The sequence below is a fragment of the Perca fluviatilis genome, chromosome 12, assembly GCF_010015445.1.
Source record: "Perca fluviatilis chromosome 12, GENO_Pfluv_1.0, whole genome shotgun sequence".
NCBI classification, from domain to species: Eukaryota; Metazoa; Chordata; class Actinopteri; order Perciformes; family Percidae; genus Perca; species Perca fluviatilis.
In genome coordinates this window covers 4,214,996-4,239,965 of record NC_053123.1, presented here as the reverse complement: position 1 = coordinate 4,239,965, position 24,970 = coordinate 4,214,996, and the positions used below count along the sequence as shown (strand labels likewise).

The following is a 24,970-nucleotide window of genomic DNA, read 5'->3' as shown; positions in this document are numbered from 1 at the left end:
AAGGATTAAAAGATTCCAGGCACAATTACTGGTATTAACTTTTCACAGCAGGCATTATGCTGGGAAACCCATTACAAATCCTCACATTTATTTTCTGTACAGAAAACCACCCACGAAGGCATCTTATTAAAAACTCACCTTCAAGATCATTCTGAGAGCAACTGCGTTCCCCGCTCAACCTCTTGAAGAGCGATCGCATCACCTTGGCACTGCCGAAGCGCTTGAAGCGAGCCCGGACGTTTTCGTGGTACCACTCCAAAGTCCCGATCTTGAGGACCCTGTTCAAGGAAATGGGGGAGACAAAATAGGTACTGATGACTTTATACTCAAATCACTCACCAATAGTTACAGAAAACCCTTGATGGAATACAAACATTCCAACACCAGGGGCTGAAAATGCCTCTTGTCACACAAAGCAGGAGCAGGACACTATTGAGTGCTACAGTGAGTGCAGGTTTAGGCATGCGATGCATAAGTTAGCATGATATTCTCCTGACATTCAGTTAAATGATTTTTCAGTGGTCAGCCACATCGGAGCAAACTATAGTACAATGGTTACATATGGAATTGGAAGAGGTTTTTGGAGAGGTTTAAAATAACTAAAATGTTTTAATACAGTAAAATAGGAACTTGTTTTGTTTTAGAAAATACAGGGGAACAAGGCCAAACTGTAGCTGTGCATCTCTTTAATACAGAAGTGATAAGCCAGTAAACCCCTTAAATTCCATTAGTATAATATGGACAACGGTTGGTAATGTCAAAATGACAGTTGACTTATGGTTTCACACAGGACACAAACCCTGGTCTCCTGAGTGAAAGTCCTGGGTCTTTTTGACCACCCTTCCACTTAAGCGGAAGTTGACGCTCCTATACTTTGTCACCTCACTTCCTTGTTTGCTCTCACGATAATTACTACGGCCACGAGAGGTCGCCGCCTAACAATTAACGTAACTGCCGGTCGTTATGCGCTGCTTGCATAATCGACCCATGCGGTCGTTCGTCTGGGTGAGGATGGGCTGCATATCTGTGTTGCTATCTAATCTGTCTTGCGAGAGTTTGTTCCAGGGACAGAAACAGGTCTGGAAAACAAAGTTAATTTTCTCCCGATTTGGCTGTCTGAAAAATGCCATTTTAGTGTTAAGAAAAAATGGGTCCAATATTTACTTTGGTGACTGTGGGGCGAAAGAATCGGTCAAAATCTGTGTTCACATTCACTTCTCCTATTGAAATCAAAACACTCCAGGACCTTACGTTAGTCTCCTAAGGTGCGGGGCAGTGGTGAACTTACACAGATTTACGGAAAGTGACTAAGTTGTGCCGTCTCGTTTCTAAACCGTCTCTGGTTGAAGCCTGACAAGATGGGTTTTCACATGTTCTCACGATATCTGTGAGAATCCAGCTGCCGTAGAAGGTAACAGGGTGCTGGCCTCGCTTTTAAATTACTACAGGTTTCATTTTTCTAATTTGTCATTTCCTACCTGGCCATATGACAGGGATTACACACCCAGCCATGCTCCTTCTTGTTGTAGAGACTGCAGGACTTGCAGATATAGAGCTGGCAGTCCAGACACTGACGCTTGCTGTTGACCAGGAACTTAAACGGCTGGAGACATCGAATACAGTACGACTCAGTCAGGCTGGTCTGGTTACCCAACAACTCTCTCTTGGTGTCTTCTTTCTCAATCTTGGTCTTTAGCTCCCTAACAAAAGACAGAACCAGCTGTTCACTCCATTCAGTGAAAGAGATGAGTGTGTTTCTTTTCTTTGTTATTAACATTTTAATTTCTTTTTAAACAACATACAAAACATAAAATTTGCAACATGAACACCCCCCCCCCCCAACCCCGACAAAAATCAAGAAAAGATGACACAGTAAATACAATATTCAGGACCATTCAACAAAATGGTAACAATTAGGCAATAAACCATAAACCTATGCAGAACACCATAAACCCAGAATACACGTCTCTCTCCAGCACAAAGCTTCTTAGGAGCCCTCCAGAAAGTTCAGGTACTTTCTCCATTTTCTAGTTTCTAGACATCCAACCTGGTAAACCGTTAATATGACGCCACCCTAGCCATCTCACAGGCCCACTCCTGGATTGACGGCACCCCTTCATTCTTCCATCCTCTTAAAATAATCTGTCTGGCTATCATTAAACTAGTCTGGACCCAGCTTGAGGAGCGTATTTCTTGAAGAAAAATTACTTGAGTTACAGGTTAATCAATATGAAGAAGCATGAGAAAACAACATTTAAATGAAGGGTTGTAATGGCCACAGCCACACATTTGAATGCTTAAGGTTGCACATGCTCACCCACATAATTACCACGTTTAGTTATTTTAAATTTGGAGTCAGGGTTTCTTACTGCTGAGTTTTAGTTATTGTCCATGTAGTCCTCCCCTGTGTGTGTTTATTGGTTTGATCAACTGGAATATAATGCCGCGTTCCATTTATCTTGGAACTCGGAAGCCGGTGTGCCAGTTTAGCTGGTGATCCTGTTAACTGGTGATTTTTGCATGAAATCAGTGAATATTCAACAAGGCCCTGCCCTGCGTTCTGCTCTGCCTCCGCCCCTCGAGGTTCACATTTTCACAAGGTGTTTGCAAGTGAGACCAAATAATGGATATCGCTGAAAACCTCACCAATTTATGTGTAAAACATGTCAGTTTAAGCATCATCCACACAAATACGACACGTACTGTATGAATGAAAAAATAAATAAAACGAAACACACGGATCTAGCTGGGATTCGAACCTTAGATGTCATGGACAAAAAAAGTTAACAGACTACCTTCTCCATCATCTATACCACTACACTACACACCACTGAAATAATGTTGTGATATCTATCTATATATTGGACTTTTAGTCTACGTTAACACAGGTTAACATATGAGAGAAATATATGCCCATGTTATGATACTGGTGATATCACAATTTAACATGGGCAAATGCAAGCCTGGAAACAGTAAAGTAGGTTCATCTTTGCCTCACATACCGAAAACTAACTGATGTACAACAAATGTGTATGACCCCACTTAACACTTTATTCCGTTTTGGGGGTAAAAATAAAACACATCAGTCATGCACAAACGTGTCCACAGATAGAAGTTGGACAGCACTGCGTGTACGACTGATTTAGTGAGACACGAATATGACAGAAGAGCTAATTGTTGTTGTTAATTGTCTAAACTGTTGATGCACGGGGCATCCATGTTAGATTTTGAGCTGGGGGTATTCGGAGGTTGTCCAAGTTCCGAGCTCGGAAAGCCGAGGTCAGGGGGTGTTTCCGACTTTGACCTCGGAAAGATTTTGGTTTTGTTGGACTTATTTTCCAGTAGAGTTATGTTTCGTTGACCTCTTTTAATGGCCCTATAACTCTTAAGCCTTCATTTGTTTTGTTGAAGCTTTGTTTTGCGAAAATAAATCCAACTTTTGGAACTTTAAACCTGTGTTTATTGACTCGTGGTCAGTCTATCTCGGATGGTTTAGACATTATGGCTGATAATCAAAACCCTTGGAAAATGAATGGGATTTTTACTTCCAGAACCACACTGTTGAGCTCTATATTGTAGGACTTGTTGCAATTACATGACTTCTGGTATGCTTGGCAGGTTAAACAAACACTGCTAACTGTTTGCAAATGGCCTTTGAACAAGGTCTGACATTAAAGCAGGGTTAATTACTGCAGTTCTACTGCTAACTAATATCTGGTATACTCTATAGTTGTACAGTGAATATGGCTGTGACTCAGGAATAGAGAAACACTGACAACTGCTCCTCCAATTTGGCTGCAGAAATAAGCACTACATTTTTTGAAAGGACATCTTGGGAAGAGAAATTGTTTTGCAAAATTGTGTTTCAAGTTGGGACTGGCTTGAAACGAGGTTTGCACACTGTTCATGGTTAAACTCAGCCACATTTGGTATCGTCATGCCTGCACGAAGACCAAAACCAAAACTTGAGCTTACTTTATCTGGCAACCAGCACTATAACTGAAGAGGCCACACAGAAATACTGAGCAGATGGATAAACTGTTGTTTGCCAAGAAATAGTACCACGTACCTCCTCCTAAAACGGAAATGTTGACATTTATGTTTATGTTTGTGTACATTAATAAGACAGATTCAGTATGTGTATTTTTCAACTTTGGCTGGAGCCAGGCTAGCTGTTTCCCCCTGACTCAAGTATTTATGCTAAGCTACCCATATATTACACTGGTCATCTCACTCTCAGAAACAAAGCCAACAGGCACATTTCCCCAAAATGTTGAACTAGTAACTGTTGAGCTGAATACATTTGAAGGTAAATTTTGAACTTAACACTCACTTACAGCTAAAAAAACTAACCGTATACCATTTCATTATACAGAAATTGTATGAGTCAGAATGCTGGCTGGCAATTATGAGTGAATGGATGGTTGTCAGCACACGGGTGGCTTCACTTTGGCATCTTTGTGTAAACCTCATGTCAGCCTTGTTACACGGGAAATGTCGGTAAAGGGAGAAAAAACTGCAGCGCTTCTCCAGGAACATTTAGTAATAGTATAAATAAGAAAAGTTACATCAGGATAGATTAGATATTAACTGCTGAAGCATTCAAATACTGTAAATAAGCAAAACGTTTGACTAAAGAATGTTTATTGTCCTTCTGAGGGACATGGATGTGTTAGAATGTTTATTTATATACCCAATATACTAACCTAGAGTATGTATCTATATTTGTACATTAATGTCGCCTGTTTATGTATCCATCTACAGTATAGACCTATTTCTGTCATTTGGTTACGCTCTACCAGTTGAGTTGTTGTGGTGCGTCAGGGTAAGTTGCATAACTCAAACTTCAAAAAGGGTAATGGGTTTTTGATGCATCATATTATATACGAACATAACAGACAGATCGCCCTGATCGCAATGGTTGTTTGGTGGTAGACGAGATTTTGCTAATAATGAGGAGTTGTAATGAGATATTTAGTAACTCTTTACAGCCGCCTTTCAAGCATTTCAGGAACATGTTCATTGTAAGTAATTATATTAAAATTAGCAAAAACATCTATTCATTTGTTTTCGTCCATATAAATCAAGACTTTGTTCTTGTAGCCACATTCTGAGTTGAGTGGAGGAGAAATAGCAGAAAAGTCATGTTCTTTCTCTTGGACCCCAGTACAGTAGCTGTGCTTAAGACCCTGGATCATATAATTTACTAAACTTGAAATGTTCTCACTCTCATTTTTTTTTAGCAATGTCTTTAGGAAGGAGTTAAATTGCGCTAGATAATTACATACGGTCTTCAGCTAATACTTAGGAAAAATTCAGATAACAAATCCCAAATGTCACACAGTTATGGACTGACTCAGTGCCGAGAGATGCTGACGGCAGTGGAAAGGAAAAACTCCGATAACAAATCCCAAATGTCACACAGCGTAGGTGGAATCTGGCAAAACAGCCACCGAGGATGAGAGGATGCATATTGTTTATTAGAGCTCTTTTTAGGCCATGCTTTTTAAATTATAGTCCAAATCATCGGGATTTATTGGCTACTTTGTAAGAATCCCATAAACTTTTGCAGAGAGAGCTGCTGGCCATTAGCAATGTGATTTAAAAGTAATATCTGTAAAATCTGCCCTCCTCTGAAACATCAAATCCCACAGGTCGGGTATAGAATGACTCAATAGATGTGCTGCAGGCAACGTCCAACCCTTCCAAGCACAGATACATGGCTGGCATGGTCAAATATCAGACAAGTGCAATGTGAGTGAGAGTGGTGCCCTCTGCAGCGTTTGTCAGCACTTTATAATTGATGTAATGAGCGGCAAGATTTTTTTTTTGGGGGGGGCGGGGGTTTGATCGAGATGTTTGAAAGATTTGTATTATTTCCAGTAAGTTCTAATAATTCTCGCTGTCTCTGTACTGAGTTTAGGCTGACTGAGTATAAAGCGGAACATTGTACTGTGAAAAATCACAAATAAAAAGGCTTCTAAACCCCAAACTACACAACTGAACATATTCCAGCAGGAATTTTGATCTGAAACTGGGGGAAATGAACATCATCTGTAACAAAGATCGCAGGTTTCCTTACGTTAGCATGTAGCTACATGTAGCAGTGTATGGAAAGACTGCAATGGCATGCCTGGAGCAGATGACCATATAAAGAATTCAATATAAACATCTGTCATTGTAATAATACATATGACAGAAAATAAGGAAAAGCATAATAGGTCCCCTTTTAAGAAGCAAAAAATGTTTTTGAGGAATGAAATGGATTCACAATAACACGTTCTGGTTGCACAAACTGTTTCACACATGCAACACTGTGCTCTCTTTCAAAGGCAGGCTCTTTATCAGGTACAGAGGAATTTAGATCGCAGCGCCTGGACTTAAGAGGTGTGTGTGTGTGTGTGTGTGTGTGTGTGTGTGTGTGTGTGTGTGTGTGTGTGTGTGTGTGTGTGTGTGTGTGTGTGTGTGTGTGTGTGTGTGTGTGTGTGTGTGTGTGTGTGTGTGTGTGTGACACACTGACTGAAGGAAATTGATTCAACAGGGTTATTAGACCTCAAGGCTACATGCAATGTGTTTTGGTGAGCAACATTATATGTAAACACAACCTTTGTTTGTTTATAAGAAAACTCGACCGGGCACCTTTAAGGTGAGAACCTACATTTATTTACATATAATGGTTATGGGTAGTTAGAACCTGCACAACAGCACTCAGAAATAACTGCAATATAAAACACTTTTTTCATAAATTTGATCGCTTTCTCCTCATCTTTCGTGCTGTAAAATCATGAAAAAGCTTTACATTATTAAAAAGGGAGACATGAATATGTACATTGTCTAATCTGCTTTACCAATTAACACACTTCAGTTGGTCTTCAGAATCCTCCTTTTTGCTCAGTATTTGATTAAAAGCAGCTACTGCAGAGTTTGTGCTTAACTGGCATAGCTGAGGAATCCGGGTGCGGCAGCCAGACGTTCACTTAGACACAGACAGCTATGAAGACCAAAGGAACGGAGTGTTCCCATACATGGTGATCTTCTCGCTATGCCCGTCCACACAAACCAAATCCTCTCTAGTGCAAATTAACATGTTACACACCGCAGAGAGGTCTGGCAGCAGACACAAACTGGCTACCTTTCGGTTTGTTTGTGACATACTGTGTGGTGTAATACAGTGCCTCACCTCTGACTGTGATGTCACTCATTTTGATTGCCATGATTTGTTTGGACTGCTTTAATAGCTTCCTGTCTGGTGAATCAACAGAACCCTCCCCCCCTGGGAGAGCACACACACACACACACACACACACACACACACACACACACACACACACACACACACACACACACACACACAACCACACACACACACACACACAACACACACACACACACACACACACACACACACACACACACACACACACACACACACACACACACACACACACACACACACACACACACACACACACACACACACACAGTGCAGGAAGCGAGAGTCATTTGGGGACAACATGCTGTAAAAACACCGACATATCAATTTTGAAGTTGACATAGTTAAAGGGATACGCCACCGTTTGTTGAAATAGGGCTTATCATTTTTTGTCTCCGTGCAAGTAATTAGGTTACAACATGTAGGTTACAACATGCTAACCGGCAACATAGGATTCCATTCACTACGCTAAGCTAACTAGCGGCAGCGCTGCCGGTGTTGCACCGGACCAAAACAATGCATGCACAAAAAATGCGTTGGCCCACCTATCTACAGCTAGGGGAGACCGTGATAAGCCCTATTTCAACAAACGGTGGCGTATCCCTTTAATGTGTTGACAAAAAGCCCAGTTGTACGGCTGCTATTTCATAATACATGAACACACAACTGAGGCCACACGTAACCAACAGTCACACTTGAGGAAACGTAAAAAAGGGCTTAACAACATGCATGCGCCTGTAACAGGTGAAACGCCTAAAAAATTATAGTAAAACTGGGTGCTGTGACGTTGCTTCTCTTATGTCTAGGCACTCTTATATCGCTCAACAAGGTATTTTTTTTTAAAAGGTACATTTCACAATTTTGCTAGATGTTTATATTTCTGTCTGTGGACATATTTTGTCACCGCAATAGCATCACAACTGTAAAAGATGCAGTCACTAAACCCAATAGGTGTGTAGTTGAGGTCAAAGGTGGTCTCTGGTTAATATTAAAATATTGATGTGTATTGAAGTGCAGTTTCACCCACAATAGGAAGTATTTTAAAAAAAGTCTTTTGCTATTAATGCACCATAGACTTCAGGTTGACACTTCTGCAATGGCTACTGCAATAAATTAGCTTCACTTGAAATCATGTGAGGATTTGTCAAACCTTGCAGCAAAAAGCAATTTTTAGTTTGACGCAAACTAAGAATTAGAATAAATCAAAGTAGGTTAATGTAAATGTTGACAAAACACGCTTAACAATAAAAATATAACACTTCTGTTATGCACTGTCTGTTATTTAGGTGGACTTGGTTAAGCAAAAACAAAGTCATAATCATTGCCAAAATAAACTATTTCATTCTATAATCCCATGTGGTTTTACAAGATTTAGGCATGACAGTTTTATATGTAAACCACATGAAGATCTGTACCTATTTATAGACTGCAGAGGCCCTGGATGAAAACAACAGTTACCCAAGCAGCAAACAGTGGCTCCTTTGAATGGAAAACAAATAGCTAAAAGAAAAACCTTGGCAGGTTGAAGTTGTTGAAATTGAAGAGGGACAGTGTTGTCCTGAAGCTCACAAAGCGGGACAAACCTGCATGGACCTATACAGAAAAATGCCAACTCCTTTGTTCGCCTCTGGAGTGGTAAACAGGTGAAAGTCACATTGAAGAAAAAAAAGCAAAGACTGACTCTGTCCATCCTTTCTACTTTAGGAAATGCAGGATGGACACAAGAAGGTTCTTGGAAGGTCCGTTTTATGAGAGTATGGAAACAAAATTTGAACTACTACAGGAAATCTTCTGAAATCAAAAAGTGGCTCACTGTCTGGAACATTTGAAACATAGGAGGCCCAGAAACACCACTGAGAAGTGTGACATCAATCATTTTATTTCTGGAGATCATACTATTCAATGAATAAGCAGGAAATCAATTTGCCTTAGATAGCTAACTTAGAAAAATGTGTCTTGTGAGCAATACAAATTATAATAATAATTATGTTTGAGTCACAATAAAAGATTTGTTATATCAAGATCATTTAATTTGTACCTGATTTATTGAAGGCCCTGCACACCAACAGGTGTTTTCAATCACTCTGGTGGATTAGACTTCCAGCCAGGTGGAAGCAGGGTGGGGCTATTTGGAAATTGTGTGATGTCACCAATTTATACGTACTGTACCACTATGGAGATTTCAATCCAGAACATACACCCACACAGTCACAACACCTCTCTCTGTGTGTGTGTGTGTGTGTGTGTGTGTGTGTGTGTGTGTGTGTGTGTGTGTGTGTGTGTGTGTGTGTGTGTGTGTGTGTGTGTGTGTGTGTGTGTGTGTACTATGGGTTCAGGCAACCTATACTTAATGGTTCCTGCGTTATTATGAAAATTTGACATGTCTTGCATAGGAGCCCTGTGTTAATACCTTAATTACTCCAGTTTATATAATGCTTATGTGGTGCCTATTGCTGAACAAGTCAGCAAACATGGGCAGGTATTTCAGGTTTTCCAGGCAATGCAGCTGCCATGTGTAACCTGAGGGTGGGGTTTTTATGCGAGTGGAGTCAATAGGCTCGTTGGAGCTGCACAGCGGCTCGCCTGTAAAATGGGCGGGTGCAGGCAGCAGCAGTAGTGGGGCGGTGACAAAAAGCTGCGCTCAAGTCGGACAGTTTCCGGCCATTTACAGCAGCTTTCAGTCTGAACAGGAAGTCACAGAAACACTCACATCCTGTTGAAGTCATCCTGGTACAATTTAATAAAATGTTATCAGACCCATTTCTTTATGACAGAGTAGCCTGTGAAAATGTTCTGCAGGCAATATGTTGCTGATGTTAATATACAACAGACTGGGGATGATCTGTAATCTGAATGTATAATGGGCCCTATCTTGCAACCAAGTGTCTTTGCTAGTTTCAGACCAACGCAGTTGTCAATTTCCCGTCCAGCGCCCACGTTGTTTAAATAGCAAATGCACCTGCGCCCATCTTTGCACCCATGGGCGTGCTGGTCTTACAGGGAGGTGTGTTCATGTGCATTCAGGGCGTATTGCTATCTTGAGGCAGCGGGAAGTGATCGCACCATTGACCAACAAAAACCTGGTCTAAAGTCAATAGAACAGCATTTCTTTGTTATTTTAAACAGCAAATAAAGTAAAGTGTAAAGTGGGCCTAGGCTCGTGCACAGCACGCGCACACTATACTTGTTTCACACACAAAAATATTACGGTGCAAATCTGCCATCATAATAGCAAGGCTCCAAGGTCCAAACGCGCCTGGCTTTTAAAAGGGACACAAAGACACTAAGTACAACCCTTTTGAACCAGGAGCCTGGTGCATGGACCCTTTTTTCCGCCGTCAAACTAGCAAAAGTGATAGCTTCATGGTGTGCGCTTAGATCGTTAAACTAGGGCCGTTAGTCTCTCTGACGACTTAACATCACCATCAGCCACACGTGTTCCATTAACAGAATAAACCTTCAAATCAGACAAATACTCAAACACTCAAAATCTCTCCAATTCAACAAAAATTTAAAGTTTAAATAAACATCATAGTGTTGAGTCAATTCTGAATCAGCTGTTAGATCAATTCAATTCAAAGTTTATTTATAGAGCGCATTTCACAGATAAAAATCACAAAGCGCTTTACAAGGTACATACAAACAATGGGGTAAAGAAAATACAGCATGACATGAGGAGAGACGAGGAGAAAAAGGCAACTCCCAGACTATGCCCCCGATAGGCCCCATAATCACGTTGTCTCAGTCCGCACGATTGTCATAGCGATACACAGCCGGTTGCCATGGAGTCAATCTTGAACAGGACCCAGTCCGAGTCAACAATCAGCAGGTGTATGTGGGAGTCGGGTAAGGAACGCAAGAGTGTGTCTCGCTGCAGTGCTTCCAGGGGGAGGTGTTGTACAACACCGGCCTCGGCCAAGGCCAGTGCTGGTGCAGGGGAGCCGAAAGATAAGATTGGAAATTGTTTTGTCTTAGGGCGAGTAGGCGCATTTAGTTACACACGTCTTCTCTAAAATGTCCATTCTGGTCTCCGAATCGATCAATTTTCCTTTGTAAAGCCGTGAGTTTCTCCAAGATGTTGTCCAGACCTTCCAAAGCTGTCAGTTTCACCAAGATAGTATCCAAGTTGTGGTTCATAGTGTTCATAGTCACAATCTGAGTTCCGACAGCTCTGCCCACAGCTTCGACCATGACGGGCAGCCTCGTACTTTGCTCGGCTCCCGTCTTCTTCCTAATTTCTCGATAAACCAGGGTAATACCTGAGCCAATCAGCAAAAAACCTGTTATCATGGTTCCAAATAGGTAGATATATCTTCAATGTCCTCCACGGAAAGAGCCGCCAGACACACGACCCGCCACCTCTCCCACGCGTCGTGTAGCCAGCTGCGAACGTTCCGGCAGGGCAGTCAGGTTCCCCCGAACCCAGGCTCCTCGTCGAGAAGATGGTGTCAATTGCGCTGAGAGACCAGTTGATCAAATCCATAATTCCTGGTTGTTGTTTTTTTTGGAGCAGTGCAGAGAGAGAGACTCTCAAAAGTACACAGAGACAAAGACTAGACGAGAGAACAAAGCAGGGTAGGCAACGGGAGGAGAGGGAGAGAAATGCGACCGCCTTCGTTGAGAGCCAAGAGAAGAATCAGGTGAGAGCCAGGCGTTTCCCATCATGCCCTGGGTCTTGCAGTTGGTGGAAAGCAACTGCGTCGCCTGGCTCTAAAAACTGCGGCCGCCTTGATCACCTGAGGTTATGGTTGCCCACGTGTGCATGACGTCAGAGCAAGTCGCACATGAATCTAACCGGCATGAATTGGGCGGTGATCGATTCTAGTCAGGCCTGGCTCATTTCGAACAAGTCTATTAATAGCCACACAGCTCATTCGTACCTCAGGGTCTTGTAATTGGTCAATCATGTCCTGATTGCAAGTTTCAGTTAATTGTAAAAAAAAAATCTGTGTATAAACTTAGCATACAAAGAAGGACAAATTAGAGATACATAGCAGGTGTAAATCTTGCTTTAACAATGTGCCACTGAACATCTTCTACATTTTGTGGACTACCCTTACTATACTAGAGGACTGCTGCTGCTGCTGCTGCTGCGGAGAGGTCATCCCACATCCAAGCATGGGAGGAAATCCCCTATCAACGTCTTCCTCCAACAGCCAGATATCTTAACCATCCATCAGTCACTATTGCCAAGGAGACATGTGAGCAGTAGCTCAGTGAGTCAGGAGCAAATGACTGAATCGTCTGTTGGAGAAGTACAGCTCAACAGAGTTAGTCCAGCCTCCAGGAGTAGAGTATTTCCACTCAGTTATACAATTGAAATCAAATAAGGTCAACCTTTTCCTCTCTCTAAAAAAATCCAGGAGAAAACCAATTATCTGGCATTACAGGCTTTGAAGACAAGACATGTGATTACTGGCTCACCATGAAATGTGAGTGCCCCGTCTTTTTTAGGCTGACATGATAATATGATGACATACAGTGCAGTGAACCATCATATGGAACAAATACTGGACAGGGTTTCCATTCAAGTGAGCTTTTTGACTTGAAGAATTGACATGAGGAAATCGCTAATTATTTCTTTTAGAAATACTGACTTCATTAGCAATACAACACACCACTCATCAATTCGGTGGACTCAGGGGTTTTTCTTCTACAGATTTTGGCTATTTTGACCAGTGGCTAATGGTAGCCATAATTCCATACCAGAATCAGATTTATTGGCAAGTAAGTTTGCACTTGCAAGGACTTTGCCTTGATGTATAAGGTCCCTACAGTGAACAATAAACATGTTGAAAAGGGAATAAACAATAAAGCAAAGTGATGCTACAGTCAAGAACTAAATACAGAATAGATATATTACAATAAAAAAGTATGTAAAAAGACACTATAACAAATATGTGCAATATAACAGTTTTAGGAAGGAAAAGAAGGATGTATGGTTTGTGCAGAGTGTGCAAAAACATTGATCAGGGGATGTGCAAATGTTCCCAGCATATAATATGTGTACAATGGCCAGGGATAATAGTCAAGGGTGCGTGATAATGTGACATGTAGTGACTGTGGGTGGGGGGGGGTCAAGAGTCTGTCAGTAGGGGTCTGAGGCCTTGTTGATGAGGCCTTCTGCAGTCGGGAAGAAACGGTTGTTGTAGCGTGAGGTTTTGGTCCTGATGGACCGCAGCCTCCTGCCAGTGTGTGTCCGGGGTGCAAATTTGCAATCCTAGGATGGCGACAGAATATTTTGGCTTGACAGCACCCCCAACTATTTTCATTGGACGTCCCAACTGCTGCTTCTTTTTTTACAGCAGCCTACTGTGACATCCTAATCCAAGATACTGCTGAAACTTCTTTCGCGAGGAAGAAGATCCTAATAAAGCTCCTTTCGTGAGGATATTAAAGTAAGTTAGTAGGTTGTTAAGTTTTACTTTTTGATTCAAGATGACTTCGTGCCTACACAACCAGCAGAAAAGTGATAGGAAGAGAATTTGCGAATCCTATGATGGCGATGGATTTATTTGCCTTGCAAAAGGAGTTTTAGCAGGATCTTCATCCTCGCAAAAGAAGATAAAAGATAGAAAGAAGAAGTACAACCGATGAAATTAGTTGCTCTTGGTCTGGGCAAAAACTTCTGTCGCCATCAAGGGGGTAAGCGAGTGTCGACAAAGCGTAGCTCCTATGGAGCCATTTGTTGCTATCAAGCCATCACCTCCCGTTAGCATCCCATTGACTGCCATTCATTTTGGCGCCACTGTGACAGCGAATAACTTTACATCTGAAGCGTTTAAAGACTCTATTTGTCCATTGTTTATTTCTAAAGAGAAACGACAGTGTATAAAAGGCTCCATTACCTTGTATCTCACGTTATGTCTCCGTAGCAGACGTTTTTATAAAAATAGGCTAACGATTGTGTCATAACCATACAACTTACTGTCACATAGTAGAGGAATTACCATATAGTACAGGAGAAGATCACAGGCAGTTTCGACTCACATTAGCTGTTTAACTTTAATTACTAATGTTAACTAGCATTTTAGTTAGCAATAATTGTTATCTCTTTACATATACCTATGCTCTCCAGCTCTGCAAGATTGGGAATGATTGAGATTTCTCTTGGCACAGCTACCAGAAGACTTCCAACTTTCAGACAGGTTGCTCACGTCACATCTACGTCTTCAAGCTCAGTTGGAGGCTGCTCAGTAACGCTCAGCCAGCACCGGAAAAGAGACTTCTAATATCCTTCACTGGTCTCCGTAGAAAACAACGGCATCACTTTGTCCACTTATTTAACTGTCTATTGTCACCATCCTAGGATTCGCAATTTCATGCCTGGGGTGGGAGGGATCGGCCCCAACCTTTTTCTGCCTACCTCCCATACTTGCTCAGCTAAAGTAAAAGTAAAAGTGCACGCTGTCCTCTCTGGTTGAAGGTTTTAAGCTGAGGTGTGCTTTGTTGTCTGTAACCACACCCAACAGTAAATATCATAAGGTCCTGGAGTACATTTGTACATTGCTGCAGCAAGGTGAGCTAAGATAAACCACTGGTGAGGAGGCGCTGATGGGTAATTTATTAACCTCAAAACTGTTAAATACTTAAACAAGTCTACAGCCATGGTAGCCACTCTGTGAGGCTGTTCATATAGGCACAGCTTTAAGCTAAATGCTAACGCGAGGATGCAATCTTGCATTTATTGGCATCTTTCCATGCTGTGTAGCAGGTCATGTTTAACAGGGTCACCAACTTAGTTTTTCATGTCAGCATGCTAACATTTGGAGGACACTGAATACATATTTTGACTTCTGAAAAAGAGCATACTAATGTTTTATTTATAATCCTGAATTCACAGAAAGTGATTAAAGGAGCAGAATTTAGACATATCTAAGCTGACAAAGCCCCAATGGTTACAAAATATTAAAACTAATTACAGAAGGAAATACTGCACTACACACAAGTCACAGCTGAAATATATGATGTAAAAGATTTGATTTTACATTTAACATGAACTGTAATATAGTAGGATTAATTGTTTGTTTAAACTCCGTAATGGACAAAAACATCTGGATTTAAATGTAGGCTATAGACAATTTTAAGCAATATATGATTCATTACTAGCTTTTTATAAATTCCAACCCCTACTAAAGGGAATCCATAGTGAGGCTAATCCTGAAGCCACAAGCATCAAAAGGTTGGCTTCTGTGGGATCGTTGAGAGTCATGGGACCTTTTTAAACATACCCAAGTCTGTCCTCCTCCTTCTTCCTCAGGTCGAAATCTCGCTGGACGACTTCCCAGACATGCTTGGCCTCCTCGTCTGTGAGCTTGGAGAGATCCAGCTTCTTGCCTGTTGTGGTGCCATGCATGATTTTATTGTTTGACGCCCGTGAGCTGGCAGGCTGTCTCTTGCTGTGCTACATTTGGATAATAATAAAAATACAGTAAGTTGTTTGCAAGCTATTAGTCAGCATTAATAGATTTCACATGAATGCTTATATTTGAGATGAACTGCTGTGAAAACACTACAAACTTAAAAGAGGTCATTTGCATTACTCCCCCCTCAAATAATCGATCAGTGTTGCACTGCCAACCATTCTACGCAGCATTAGGTGCTGAAATTCACAACTTGCCATGAGTGTTAATCAGTTGGTCAGGAAAAGTCATGTCATGTTCACGGTACAAGGCTGTGTGACCAAAGGTTGGAAATAGATTTTCTGTACGTTTGCATGTGAATGTCCCTGAACTCGTCAGTGTGGTCTTGAATTTCATACACAGCTTTCTGAGCCAATATGTTTCACTGCCCTTTGAACTCTTCAACATTGCAGAAAGACAATATGCCAACACCTAATCAAATGCTAACAGTCAGGAAGGCCCCGTTTTCACCCTTTGCTTATCCCATTTTGTTGCAAAAATAACACTGTCAAATTAGGATAGATTCAGATTTTTTTGTATAACAATAGTATGTCAATTGAAAGCGATCCTTTCCTAATGCGAATCCACTGTGAGAGATGGGGGACAAAATCCATGGTCTTTGTCAAAAAAGTAAATTGCAGGTAGTTGCTCGTCAGCAAAACAACTGAAATATAAGTAATATCAAGCATTTAAATAAAGGGCCCATGTGGTCGTTATTTGGTGGGGACAGAGTATTTACGTATACAGTGTACCTTTACCTTGAATGTACACATGTTCCACCAAAACAACTTCCTTCCTGGGGCTATTTTTCAGAGGCACCATCATTGCGTCCAGAGCTTAGCACTGCCCAAGACAAATTGTGATTGGTTTAAAGAAATGCCAATGAACCAGAGCACGTTTTACTCCCATCCCGGAATGCTGTGTGGACTAGCCAGACCCTCCTACGCAGCGCTGTGGAGGAAGGTCTGGCATTGCAAGACTAGTCATGAGCCAATGCCTAAACCTTACATTTTTGAGAAAACTGCTTTTACTTTTACGCTGTTGTTTTCTCCAAACAAATCGGCCCAGAATAATAATACTGATCACGGGTCAGTTATTTGAAGCACTGGTTTAGATTAGGTGCTTAAAACCTCTGTGCCACATGCATCTGTCCTGTGATCTGGGAAGGTTTGGCACAGTTCACCCATCACATTGCTGAGAGATTTAATCAAGTCTCTGTTAAACAGAGCCTGGCCAAATTATTTCACATGGTCCAGCTTCATAATGCCTCGGTTTCAGAGGATGATGGGACTCCACTCAAGCTGAAAGAGCGGTGCACACATGTACACACATACAGTGTCTCCTCACACACAACTAATACCACCAAATTGCACTTAAGCCCTCTCACATAATCAGTAAAGGAATGCTCAGGAACATCCCATAATTGTCTTGTTTACCAGAGGCCATGTTAAAAAGTCTCAAACGTCTGGGTAGCCTAATCTCATTTATGCTCATGCGATTGGGCAGTAATGGTAAAAACAAGCATGCAAACATAAGAAACAGATCACTTCTAAAGGGAACAATCTGAGTAAAACATTGTAATCCTACAACTATATAAAATAGTGCTTACAACTTTCCCACATTCAAATATGTACCCTTGAAAACCCAAGCAGTATACAATAGCTTTATTTGTATTTGCTTAGAGGGTGTGAGTAGCTCGGTATCTTACTCATATCTTACGTATTATGGGGACATTACGAAAACATGCACTTTACAATTGTATCATTTCATTTTAATGAATATTCCGTATGGAGTATTAAGGATTTACACCTTAGCTAATGAAATCTTAATTGCATAGCATTCTCTACAAAGGATTTCCTGTGTTAAATGACCTGTTGATGCACACAACTCAACAGGTGCAGAATGAAGAACTCCTTGTTTGCAAAAGGAAGGTTCTGGTTGATAACAGGTGTGAGGAGACATAAACCTGGAATAATTTTAACCAACTATAAACAGTAAAGATAAAGCTTTTAAAAAAATAAATAAAAAATTGTTCCCATCCAAACCACCACATGCTCTTATATGGAGTTTTAAATGTGGCAACCTTGGCTACCATTTTAGTAGATTTAAGAAAGTTGTCACAGTTGGTGTTTGACTAAATACATGAATTCTGTTTCTAATAAGTTGGAATACTTTCGAACATGGTTCTGGCCCAATATGTAATGAGCCCACTGTCACACACCGACAGTTTAAGTAGCACAAATCTCAAGAAAGAAGCAACAACAGGATTAAAATTAACCTCTAACATACCAACATGTGTAGGCATTGACATCATTTTTCTTTCTCTTAACATCACAAAGGAGATCACTGCATGTAAATATAACGTACCTTAGGGGGTGACAGAGTAGTATGCAGGCAGTATATCTTCTGAAGGCAGACCAGGCTGACTGCAGGGCAAACTAAGTAGCAGACAGCAATGCTAATCACATGTCTAGTTAACCAGGATGAAGAAAGGCAGGGAGACAAGCCTCCTCTCCGCCTTCCTTGACTTTACTTCAAAGGGTTTGGCTATGTGCTTTGCCCCCCTTGGCTTCATTGATATTGGTATGAAATACATGACTGCTATTGGTTTGCATTGATGTTGAGAAAGGGCTTATCAATCAATTTGTTTTGGAGGCAATTACCCAATTAATTTGGGCATGTGATAGCTTGGACAGTATTCAAGTGTGCAGTGATCATGAGGTTATGCAGAGGCCAGTTGGGCTTAAATCCCCAGTCACATGTCATGGATCCTATGTTACAGTGAGGCATGACATCAGTGCAATCAACTATCAAGTGACACCTCTTTAATAATACTGACATTTATGTCCTGTAGCAAAAAACAGTGGGAGGTCCTCTAATGTGTAATGTTACAGCCACAGCATAGGAATGCATTTTTTATCTCCGTTAATAATCGAAGCAATGTTGGTTTAATATAGTTATGAGACTGTTATTTGCACAGTGGGTGGGTCAAAGTTCTTTCTCACGGAGGAATCTGGTTTCATAGATAAAGTCAAACATTTACACATGGCATTATGACTTGGAAGACAAAGTTGCAATTGTTTTTATGTCATTACAATTACTCTAATGTGATGTGAAAAAGTTGGAACGAGAAAGGATTGTGACCGAAATGCTCTCCCAGAATCTGATTAGGGCACATTTGAAAGAATCCAATTGAATATGGAAATCAAAATGGGCTGAATTTAGAAAGCATGTCTCTGTTAATTTATTTTAAAGGATTTGCTCCCATTTCCTACTACCCTACAAAATGTTGATTTGAGCCATGTGACCCTTCCAGCAGTCCAGTTTTCTTGTTTGCTCAATCACCAGGCCCTACCATCTTTCTGTGGAGTATATCAACATGAACACAGTCTTTGGAAGTGGTTAGTCACACAGAGTTCTTTTTTACACTTTACATTTTTTGTAAGTTAATTACATTCTTGTGAGTGAATCTGTATAGTAGTTATTTTTATTCAGCCACAATAAAGGCTGCGCTGGTATTCAGGGCACTATCCTGTTTACATAAGTAACCGTTGGCATTTTTAATAGGCAGTGTGAGGAAAAAAATAAAAAATAAATAAATAAAATCAACCCAGTTTTGTCTTTTCGGTATGGCACAATACATCTAACTTGATGCCTAACTTGGTGCCCCATAGAGATTTTGACTACTAGTAGTGCTACAGAGCAATGCTTTCACGAGTGCTTTAAAAAAAAAAGGTAGTGAAGCACAAAGAAGCGAGTAAACAAAACTGTTTGTCAGTTCAGTGTGTTACGGAGGTGCATTTACATTAATTTATTATGTGTAATATTTGCAATAAATTATAAACCTATGTAAACAATCCTCTCAATTTTTGAGGGCAAATATAATGTGTAACTCATGCAGTTTATAAGTTACATGAATGTGTCATACATGCTGAACTGTTCAGAATAAATGCGCAATAAGTTAATACTCTTAATAACACCTAATCATTTTATTGAATTATTAAGTTTTAAAATCTGTGTTGAATCAACAAATGCCCTCACATGATCTTGCATAAACAAGCTACTATAGGCTATCAAACTTGGATATGACAGCAATTGTACAGATTTCTTAAATATGACGACATTTTAAGACTTCAGGTCATGACGTAAATTGCCAGATGAGTGGACATCCCCCTTTAACAACAAGAACTTCAAATAGTCTTTGAATTCCATGAAAAAAAAACTGCAACAAAGGTTTGGCTTCAGCACAGTCAGCTCCTGCAGTTATCGTCCAGTGTGTGCTAGCATTAACTTCCTTTCATTTTATCTTGGACAGCACCCAGTGCAAACAAGCTAGGGTGTCTAAAAAGCCCAAACAGCACATGATCAACAGGTTTGTATGTAGGATTTTCACTCTCCCTGTGCTGGCCTGCAGAATGCCCAGCAAGGCTATTTAAGGCAACTTGAGACTGATGGGATGTGCCACATGCAATATATCAGAGTGTACTGTCAATGTAAAATAAATAACAAAATGACATATGTTACTTTAGAAAATAAAAGTAGTAGTTATTTTTGAAAGACTACAGGTGACATGTCTCAATCATGGATCATGGATGTTTCATCAACAGTCAGAATTGGAGTTAAAGCAACATTGCGTAACATTGGATTTGTCATTAGTTTCCAGGTATTCAGTCATTAAAGCAAAGTATTAAGAAACCAGTTTGTTGTATCATTTTCCTGATGATGGCACTAGATGAAAAGTTAAGGGATCCTGGCAGTCCATTAAATAATTCCAGAGACATTTTACTCAAAATCACAAAAGTCAACCTAATAGTGATGCTAGAGGATACATCAGTTCACCAAAGTCTTCAGCATACATTGTCTGGGGACCACGACAAAATGTCATGTGGTTGTGATGACCAACTGACCGACAGACATTGCCATACATAGAGCCATGGCGCTTACATGGATACACAACAAGAAAAGCATGCAACTGCATTCTTAAAATAGCAATGATAAGTTAACAACAGCAGTGTTGCCAAAAACAAACAAACAAAAAAAAAAAAAAAAACTTGTGTACTCACGTATATGTGGGAGCCCCAAAAGGATGAAGGTGGGATGTTTTTTTTCTGAACTACTTTTGCATTCCCTCATAATAACTTTAGTGTTCACCAACAATAACTTTTGCATTACCTCACATTAAGTTTTGCATTCCCTTGCAATTGTTGCATATACTACAGAAAGGAGACATCATGTGACATTTTACATTATGCATTTATTGCTCATTTCTCCTTTTAAAAATGCAGAACCCTGACAGTATACAGCACGGCTGCAGATGCTCTGCCTGGCTGTGCTGGGTAAAGCTGTGGCTAAGAATTTTTAATGCTCAGACTAGGGCTGCAGTTGGGGTTGAATCGCCGATGCTATGGATATGGTAGCAGAACTGTAAATGTACTGCTCCTATTAACATTAGCCAAGAAAGCATTAGTAAGCCACACAGGATTTGAACCTGTGGTGCTTCTGTCAGATATAACGGATGGGTTATGTCCCAGGAGCTCAGCAATACAATATTTTCCTGGTTTAAACTATGAGATCTCTAATACAAATGTGAAATCAAACAATTGGCAAGAACAGGGGACAGAATTTGACTCAAGCACAAATTCTATCAAAATTGTCATTATTAGGTGGTTTTGGAGCCTGACGCCCCCCCTCTCCCCCTTTTTGTGAGATTAGGCCCTTTTGATACAAGCGTTTACTTTGAAATGGACTTGCTGATTATTTCTTCCTGGTTTATCGTTGGAGTTTTGGCCCTCCTCCCCAGTAATCATTGCAAAGCAGGAAGAAGGCCCATTTATAAGGGCTGTAAATGGAGCCATAAAAGCAGGAAAACACCCTCCCCCTGCCCCCGACTCCAAAAACAGGCACAAAGAGCCAAACCATCACGCAAGGTTATTCTGTAAGCCTAGCAGTTATAATTACAAAATTTTTTTATTTTTGAGTGCCTGAAATTGTTGGGGTTTTGTTAAAAAAAAAACATTTCTAAGGTGCATTATGCACTACATGGTAGGTGGGGACTGGTTTCATCATTAATTGGTGGTTGTGGTCACTGGCCCAATCCCAAAGTGAGCCCTCAGGACTAAGGACTAAGGACTCACAGACTTAATTGATCTCAGGTGTGGGCTCAGATAGGTAGAAATGGGATCGGGACAGCACTTCACGAGATCACGTTACCTTGGCGACGTTTAATAACAAAGATGTTGCTGACACTTGCCGGTTTGGGAATTTTCATTTTAAGTTTGTTGCTTTCCACACGGCCAAGGCCCAGGAGATGGCTACCTGATTCCAAACTCTTGTTTGACAAGCTGGTCACCAGGTTGGTCCGTTCCGGGGTTGTGTGTCGTGCACCTTCGTAATTTCCGGATTTCCCTACGGTCTCCGCGGTAAACGTCACAACGCTTTGAACTGTGGGTAATTCCCTTTGGTGAAGTCTGCGTTGATGCAGACTCACGGAAAGGGCTCGTTAAGTGTGTACTCAAACCCTCACGCCCTTTGAAATTCCACATTGGGACAACCCTAAGCCCTGACGAATTTCGCGAGAACGTGCACCAAAGTCCGTGAGTCCGGACTTTGGGATTGGGCCACTGACTTTTTTTGAATCGTTCATCATACTTAAAAGTGAAGTAAGTCTGCAGAAAGGAACGGGGATATCAATTTTATAGTCAAAGATTTTTTTGTGTGTCCTCTAATGGAGATTATAGAGCCAGTTTCATGGAAATCCCCCATTTAAAATTTTTTTTTTTTTTTTTAAAGTAAGAGGCTTTATGCTGGGTAAGTTTCCATTCACACATTCAGCTGGGCACTGCTGCCATCAATGCATTTTTTCTAAGTGAAAGCTGTGAGGACCAAATGACAAAGGCTTATTGTAAAGACAGCTTATTTTACAGTGTCACATGTTCCCTACAATAGAGGGAAAACTGTCAGACTTTTTCCTCTTTCTTTGTGTGACATGTGTTGTGTTAACAATTCGGAGTGTGAAAGAAAAACAGAGAGGAAGCGGGAATTCTCTTCAGCCTCAAATTGGTCTGAGGCATCAGTCAAACGACGGCATCATTCATTACAGCAAATGAAGAGACACAAGAAAAATAAGAGCATATGTTTATGTTCTAAACACAAAGCCCTCTAGTGGAATTATGAATCTGCGTCTGTCTGGAGCAAAAACGCGGGCCTTTGAGATCATGAATGCATTCTAAGAAAAGGATACAGTGTTTGAGCTGGAGCCCTGCATTCCTATAAGAGGTGCTGAGTGGAACATCAAGCCATCATGGAGCCAAAACTGCATATAAAATTATCCAGATGATTGGCACTGCTTCCGCGCTGTGTGGCCCATACAGAAGGCGCACTAGAGCCACCCCTTCTCAGTCCCAACACGTCAAATACTGAAGTTTGGTCAGTGGCTCTCAGCGTCCGAAAGGCTAAAGGCTCCCTTTAGCTTCTGTACGGGATGCACCGGGCATAGCAGCAGCTCAACTGTAACTAACGGCAAAGGCACCAGACCAAGTGTCGTTTTTTTGATGCGCTGGGAGTGAGTCTGTGTTGACTAGACCTCTGCCATCAACTTCCAGTTTAGAGCTCTAACTTGATTGGGGTTATCTTACGGATCTTCTAAAACTTTCCAAATGTTAGACCGAATGGATCAAGTTCTAATACTGAAACGAGTCATTTTGCGGGGGTTGTGATGCTCAAACAAACATATCCACCGATTTACAGAGGTCTCTTTCCTTAAGCAAGTCTATAAGAAGAAGTCTTTTGGGGTCACAGGGCATCACGTGATGGGCCAGGAGTTCCACCGTTTGGCCACTTTTTTTAATTTGCTTCAAAGCCCAGCACACTTTCTGGGGGCCCGTTTGACATTTAGTTTAGACGACTTGTTGCATAAGTACAAAAAAAAAAAAAGTACAGTTTGAGTATAGTTTGTCTTGTTAGGTTATATATATATATATATATATATATATATATATATATATATATATTATCCTGCTTAGACTTCTACAGTTGACCGCACTGACTGAAAGCTGAGAAGTGACGCTCTTTAACATGGTCAAGTAATCATAGCTTTTTCACTGACCTGTGGGAATGTCAGTACACTATGAGGCTAGAAGTTGGTTAGCTTAGCTTGAAGACTGAAAACAGGCAAATGGCAGGAAAAGGCAGTTTGTACTGAAATAAAGAGTAATAGGTGATTCCTACCAGACATAACTGCTTAGACTTTGTGAAACCCATCCCCTTCAGCTGATTAAATCCCTAGCCATCTGCAGATATGAAAAACATCTGCAGCCGTAAATTGGAAATGCTGCACCAACGCACCAGGATGTCCAAAGATCCACCTTCAGCTCGAACAAAACGCTAACCACACAAGCTTCTGTACATATCAAAACAGTCAGATATAATACTGCATTATACTGGATTTGTGTTAAAACCGATATCGTGTGGGATTGAGAGATTCTGGGAATGAATTTTAATTGGAAAAATACTAAAAGAAAAAAAAAATCTTTCTAAACTCTGTATCATTGAGGGTCATCTGTTCCCACCACTGCTTTCTCCAAAAGGTTACAGGGGGCAACAGCTGTGTGCATCATTGTGTTCCTTCCAAGTTGTCTGGCAAAAGGGCCCAGCCATGAGATCTCTTGCAGTGATCAGGCTGCGTGTATTGTTAAACTTATTTCCAAACTTTGCAAGCAACCACTGAAGGGTGGCGAGGACTATTATAGGAGTATTAGGTCTCATCTCAGAGAATGAGAACTATGGAGTTTTATTGCCAGCTTCATTCAAGAGCGTGTGCTTTCAATTTGAGAGCATTTCTCATGGATGTCACTTTAGATTTTGTAATAATTGCCCTCATAACCTTGCTCTCACGCTAAAATAGCCACTCCTCACGCTTAGGTTTGGTCTGCTTCTGCTCAAACTTTCTGCTTGCACTCAGATATGTTGTTGCTTGGACAGATATCCTGCTCTCAGCTTTGGCCCTTCTCCTCACACTCATGCTGCCTCTGTTGTGCTTACGAATCTTCTCTCGGATTTCTCCTGCACTTTTGGATTTTTTGTGTTACAACCAGTGTTGCCACAGTTACTTTGAAAAAGATAGTTTATTAAAAAAAGATAGATTATAAAGTCACGTTCATGTTTACTTGCGGGAGCCATCTTGGAAACCAGTCATGACTAGTAGAAAAACGAGCTCCGTGTAAATTCCTATACTGTCTATGGAGATTCCACGTTGCACGGTATTCAACTAGTCATGACTGGTTTCCAAGATGGCTCCCGCAAGTAAACATGAACGCGACTGTCTTTATAATCTCTTTTTTTAATAAACTATCTGTAC

At 40.9% G+C, this 24,970-nt stretch overlaps 1 protein-coding gene across 4 annotated transcripts in view; it reads right to left on the bottom strand.

Annotated features, from left to right (window-relative positions):
* mlphb (melanophilin b) overlaps nt 1–24,970 on the bottom strand; it is a 64,188-nt gene that overhangs the window by 38,646 nt on the left and 572 nt on the right. For 2 of the 4 annotated variants that reach the window (XM_039818792.1, XM_039818793.1), the window contains exons 1-4: nt 17,983–18,057; nt 15,445–15,617; nt 1,479–1,700; nt 139–278 (exon numbers count right to left, since the gene is read on the bottom strand). In XM_039818792.1, coding sequence (XP_039674726.1) covers nt 139–278; nt 1,479–1,700; nt 15,445–15,569 — 487 coding nt within the window. In that variant the 5' untranslated portion in view covers nt 15,570–15,617; nt 17,983–18,057. Of the gene's footprint in view, nt 1–138; nt 279–1,478; nt 1,701–15,444; nt 15,618–17,982; nt 18,098–24,970 lie in introns of those variants that run through there. The other 2 variants (XM_039818794.1, XM_039818791.1) reach the window with 2 other exon arrangements.